Raw genomic sequence first — 6,000 nt, 5'->3', positions numbered from 1 at the left:
GAGGATGGAGTGAGAGCAGATGTGCGTGAAATGGGAGTGATGCCTTTGAGAGCAGAGTTGATGATGGAGGAAGGGAAGCCCCTAACCCTAACCTCTTTGATATTGTTTGCTAACTTGCTTTCATATTTCCATCAAGAGAAAACCTGCAGATGCTAGAAATCCAAGCAACTCACACAAAATGCTGGCCAAGCAGCATCTATGGAAAAAAAAAGTAGTCGACATTTCAGGTGAAGACCCTTCTTGACAAAACTGCTCTAAAAAGCCATCTTGTAGACATTAAACAAACTCGCTCGGTATCCTTTTCCAGCCTGATTTTCCCAACCTCCATGTTAAAATCTTTCATTAACATCATAACATTGCCCTTATTAAAAATAAATGGTGTGACAAATAATGAGATTTATTTGTGGATTTATGGTGGATGGAAAGAAGCTGTTTCTGAATCATTACTAAATGTTCCAAAATTATTAAGCTAGTCCTTTTTTAATTGCCATGTGTGACCCATTCTCCACCCTCTCCAGCAGTGTATTTGGGATGTCTGTAGAGAGGAAGGGAGATACAAGACATTTCAGATGGGCAGGAGTGCTGAAGAGTGAGGTTGAAGGAAATTCTCTCCATCTGCCCTTCATTTGGTTCCAAAGTTCAAAGTATTATCAAAGTATCAACCTGAGATTCATTTTATTGTGGGCATTCACAATAAATACAAAAAAACACAATAAAATCAATTAAAGATTGCCCGTGCAAAAGATGACAAAGTTCAAATACAGAAAGACAAAGCAGCAATAAATATCAAGACCAGGAGATGAAGTGTCCTTGAAAGTGAGTCCATATGTTGTAGGAACAGTTGAGTGATGGAGTGAGAGCTCTGGTTAAAAAGCTTGATGGCTGAGCGGTAATTACTGCTCCTGAACCTGATGGTGTGTGGTCTGAGGTACAGCACCTCCTTCCTCACGTCAGCAGCAAGATGGGTGGTGGGGTCCCGCTTTCCTGCGACATCGCTCCGTGAAGATACACTCAGTGGTGAGGAGGGCTTCACCGCTGATGGTCTGGGCCGTAGGAATTTGTTCACCAGCCCTCTTCCTCTCCGTTATTCAGAGCCGCCGTGGGATTTTAAAGATAAATTATAATACCCTGCTGCTCCTACATATTGATTTGTTAGCTCAAATGCTATTCATCTCTTCGAGCGGAAGAGCGTGAAGATGATTGGAGTATTACCATGTCAGTCATTACCAGAGCCCGCACTCCAGCCAGCTAAATATCTAGAAGGTGATGCAGTAGAAGGCGGGATCTTCAGTAATCCGATGATGTGATTCGTGCACCCTTTCGCCAAGGTGAGAATAATGGCGCCCGTTGTCCAATTAAGAATGAGCAACTGTCCATGGTTGTGGATGATTGGCAAGAGCTGACGTCACTCATAAAACTGCGGCCTGGCAAGGCGGATGGACGTGCGCCTATGTCCTATAGGCCACTGAGACGTCATTTAGGGCGGAAGGGGCGGGGTGGAACTGTGGACTCGGCCATGGTAGGCAAGGAGAAGGAGTTAACTATCCACTTCAGTCCAGGTTGTGTGCAGCTGCTTGAGGTAAGCGGCCCTCAGAACACCGGGACACCGGTCGCTGGCCCCTTTATTGCGGCTTCAATCCGGTGCAGTCGGTCCCCGCAGTCGCGTCAGAAACGGCCCCCCCTCGAAGCTGGGCCCAGAGGAAAGTTCCCTCACCGAGAGGGGTTGTACTGAGGGAGAGTCACACTGGGAGGGGTGGTACTGAGGGAGGGTCACACTGGGAGGGGTGGTACTGAGGGAGGGTCACACTGGGAGAGGTGGTATTGAGGGAGGGTCACAATGTGTGTGGGAGGAGAGGTACTGAGAGAGGGTCACACTGGGAGAGGTGGTACTGAGGGAGGGTCACTGTGGGAGGGGTGGTACCGAGGGAGAGTCACTGGGAGGGTCGTACTGTGGGAGGGTCACACTGGGAGAGGTGGTACTGAGAGAGGGTCACACTGTGTGGGAGGAGAGGTACTGAGAGAGGGTCACACTGGGAGAGGTGGTACTGAGGGAGGGTCACACTGGGAGAGGTGGTATTGAGGGAGGGTCACACTGTGTGGGAGGAGAGGTACTGAGGGAGGGTCACACTGGGAGAGGTGGTATTGAGGGAGGGTCACACTGTGTGTGGGAGGAGAGGAACTGAGAGAGGGTCACACTGGGAGAGGTGGTATTGAGGGAGGTTTACTCTGTGGGGGGGGTACTGAAAGAGAGTCACTGTGGGAGGGGTGGTACCGAGGGAGAGTCACTGGGAGGGTCGCACTGTGGGAGGGGCTGTAGTGAGGGGTGGTACTGAGGGAGAGTCACTGTGGGAGGGGTGGTACTGAGGGAGGGTCACACTGGGAGAGGTGGTATTGAGGGAGGGTCACACTGGGAGAGGTGGTATTGAGGGAGGGTCACACTGTGTGGGAGGAGAGGTACTGAGGAAGGGTCACACTGGGAGAGGTGGTATTGAGGGAGGGTCACACTGTGGGAGGAGAGGTACTGAGAGAGGGTCACACTGGGAGAGGTGGTATTGAGGGAGGGTTACTCTGTGGGGGGGTACTGAAAGAGAGTCACTGTGGGAGGGGTGGTACCGAGGGAGAGTCACTGGGAGGGTCGCACTGTGGGAGGGGCTGTAGTGAGGGACGGTCAATGTGAGAGGGGTGGTACTGAGGGGGGCTCACACTGTGGGAGGGGTGGTTCTGAGGGGGGTCAGTGTGGGAGGGGGTGATACTGAGGGAGAGGCACACTGGGTTGGAAAGTGTTCAGTCAGGTAATACCATATAATAGGTTCTCGAGCAGGTTCACTGACACCCCGTCCACCTGTCCATTCTGTGGGCAGGAGGAGTCAGTGCACCATGCTTTCATGGAATGTGAGAGGTTGCAGCCGCTCTTTGAGTTTCTCAGAGAGCTGCTGCTGAGTTTCTGGCTGACTTGAGTCCCATACTCCTCATATATGGACACCCAGTTCAGAAGGGGGTGGGTCATGAGGACGATCTCCTGGTGGGTCGGTCCTGGGCCTGGCCAAGACTGTCATAAACAAGTCGAGGTGGAGGGCACTGCCCGGGCCGACTGCTTGCTCCTTTTCCGAGGATACGTTTGTGCCCGGCTGTCCTTGGAGAGGGAGCACACAGTCACAACGGGTACACTGGGGGATTTCTGTGAGAGGTCGTCCCTCAGTGGTATTGACTGTTTTATAGACGGTAGTGACAATATTTTAAGCAGAGTGTGCTTACTGTCTTGTAATTGCTGAATGTTTGTGCCTTGTGTATATGTGATGTAAATGAATGTAGTTAAAAAAAATTGTGATACTGAGGGAGGGTCGCACTGTGGGAGGGCGGTACTGAGGGAGAGTCTCACTGTAGGAGGGAGGTGTAATGAGAGAGAGGCGCAACCTGTAGGAACTCTCTCCTAAAGTTGAAAATTTGTGGCAAAATCACAAAGAAAAGATTTGGGGACCATCAGAAGACTTTGGGAGTGTGGAGTATCATCTCAGCAGTGGACTGAAAGTTTCTTTGCCTGAAAAGTTTCTGTTTGGTGAAGTTTTTCGGGCCATGTCTATTTAGCACTGAGCAGTGGGTGCGCGTGGCAGATTGCCAAAGTTTGGAATCTAACTCTGCCAGAAGCAGGGATGGATTTATTCTGTTTGTAACAAAGGAAAATTTCTCCTCTGGAGTGCTTATCCCCAGGGTAGCTGCTGAAGAGGACTTTGGAGCAGCTGACAGAAGAATGGACTGGCCCTTCATTGTTTGTAGCCGCACGGACGTGCTGAGGTTTTAACACCTCGCGGACTTCCCCTGCCTGTCCACCCCTTTTCTCCCCTCCGTCCTGTCTCATCTCTGAACTGTCTGTTTTTGACTGTTCACTGGTGTTTCTCTGGGTGCAGACTGTGTAATATCCCAGTCATGGAATGACGCTGAGTGTGGGTTCAGGTGACGGGGAGGGAGGTGGAAAAGGAGAAGCTTCTCCCCTGAGAGAAGGAGTGGGCGGTAGTTGTTGATCGAGCTCGGAGGGGTCCTGGGGCCCTTGAGATTCAGGAAGAGCCTGGTTGTCGGAGGAGGGGAAGTGGTGCCTCCGAAATGGAGGTCGGCATGCCTCAGCGTATGTGTCCTGAACCTTCGGAGGGATGCTTCCACTGAGCCTGAAGACCAGGGGCCACTCGAGGAAGATTTACCCCTGGTAAAGGCTATATTCCCTTCGGAGCTGGAGGATTGCCCTCTGCTGGGGTCTCATCACCAGAACATGCATCCTCTTGGCTGGTGAGCGGTGTCGTTGTAGAGGGGCAGTGTGGGGAGGCAGACACCTTCAGTTGAGACAGCACACTCAGAACTGGGGTGCAGCAAAGCCCTGTAGAAGGGCATTGCTTGTGGTGGAGGGTCACCAGTGGGATTAATTTCCCAGATTGCCTCAATCAAGGCTAAATACTCTGCTGAGGTCTGAGTGTCTGGTCCATGAGGTGAACAGAGCAACCCTGGATCGCCATTCTGTGCAGCTAATCAGAGAGAGGATGTCCTAAGGGGTGAGGTGGGAGTGGACTGTTCTCGTGCTGATTCTGGGGAGGGCGACAAGGATGTGCAGATGGGCATGACCCAACGTATCCTGGCTCTGGGAGTGATTCTGGTCCCAGGGATGGCGGGGCCTCCCTCTGTCACTGGTCCTGGGGATGGGATAGTGCCCATGGTGGGGTCTTCTGTTAGGGCTGCAGTGAGAAGTGAGGTGGTCACATCGGGTGCAGATGATGACTGATTGGATAGTGAGGAGAGCCTGGGATGCAATGAGGGAAAAGTGGGGTGACATGAAGCTGAGAAGGCAGACAGTCACAGGCCATCTCTGTGGAGGAGATCCGGATGTTTGTGAAGGAATACTGGAAGAAACTGATTGCTGCTCAGATCTGTGAGGGATTGACCAGTCTCTCTGCACTATTCTCCAACAGGAGGGGAGGGGAATTGAAGTGACCCGTAAAGAGAGGTGTCAGTGTAAGAAACTCCTGGAGTCTGTGGAGAAGTGTTGTGAAGACAGAAGATGGCTGGAAGGAGAGCTCTGCTCCTATCTAGGGCTCTGGTTTAGTACCTCAATAAGAAGCATCATGAAGTTAAGTGTGACAGTAGGAGGCGTTCCACAGATTCCATCATCGCTCTGTCCTCTGGGACAGGAGATATGTGGTGAACTTCTTGCAGGAAACCTGCACTGTTCCAGGTGATGAAACCAACTGGCTCATGGAATGGTGGAGGTTCCACATGAGTCACCTCAACTCCACTTCCAGCAGGGTGGCCCCTTTTTGCCAGCCTGCAATAGTGAAGGTTCAGGCTGTCTGCTTCACCTTGCCGTGTGCCAGGATGGTGTGCCGATGCATTTTGTCAGTGTGTACACCCTTGAGCCCGGCCCACTACAGGCGTGCCTGTTCAGAGGGTGCCTGCATTGCTGGAGTCCACAGATCATAATGAATGCATCTCATCCTGGGAGGTGGAGACTCACAGATCGATCATCTGTATGCCTCAGGGCACATGTCTCCTTGGTATTGCCTGCATCCATGTGGCTGTTTGCCTGCTCGGACCACCACCTGGTGTGGGTGGAGCTGAAGGCGCTTCCTGCACAGGTAGGATCCACGTACTGGTACTTCAACCACCGGCTGCTAGATGTTGGCCGGTTCCAGGATTCATTCCGTCAGTTCTGGAGGCCTGGCAGGAAGAACGGGACTTTCCCCTCCCTGAGGCTGTGGTGGGATGTGGACGAGGCTCACATCTAACTGTTCTGGCATGAATATGTTCGTGGGCTGACTGAGTGGCTTGATGCACTGTTGTTTTTGGTAGAGCTGACCAGTGCCCTCAGCCAGCTGTAGAGAGGCAAATCCTGGGGACTGGGTGGTTGACCATTGAATTTCTCTGGGCCTTCTGGGTATCGTAGGGTTTGATTATTCAAGGGTATTGGGGGAAAGCATGGTGGATGCCACTCACTTGGTGCAGGGCAGTTGTAGCCCTGCT

The 6,000-nt window shown here is 52.0% G+C and overlaps 1 protein-coding gene across 1 annotated transcript in view; it reads left to right on the top strand.

The window, feature by feature from the left end:
* Nucleotides 1-1,462: 1,462 nt before the first annotated feature.
* mat2b (methionine adenosyltransferase 2 non-catalytic beta subunit methionine) overlaps nt 1,463-6,000 on the top strand; it is a 51,928-nt gene continuing 47,390 nt past the window's right edge. The window contains exon 1 of the mRNA XM_073067049.1: nt 1,463-1,579. Coding sequence (XP_072923150.1) covers nt 1,517-1,579 — 63 coding nt within the window. The 5' untranslated portion in view covers nt 1,463-1,516. The remainder of the gene's footprint in view (nt 1,580-6,000) is intronic.

This window comes from Hemitrygon akajei, chromosome 15 (assembly GCF_048418815.1).
Source record: "Hemitrygon akajei chromosome 15, sHemAka1.3, whole genome shotgun sequence".
Classification (NCBI taxonomy): Eukaryota; Metazoa; Chordata; class Chondrichthyes; order Myliobatiformes; family Dasyatidae; genus Hemitrygon; species Hemitrygon akajei.
The sequence above is the reverse complement of the archived record's forward strand: the minus strand, read 5'-3'. Positions and strand labels throughout refer to the sequence as shown.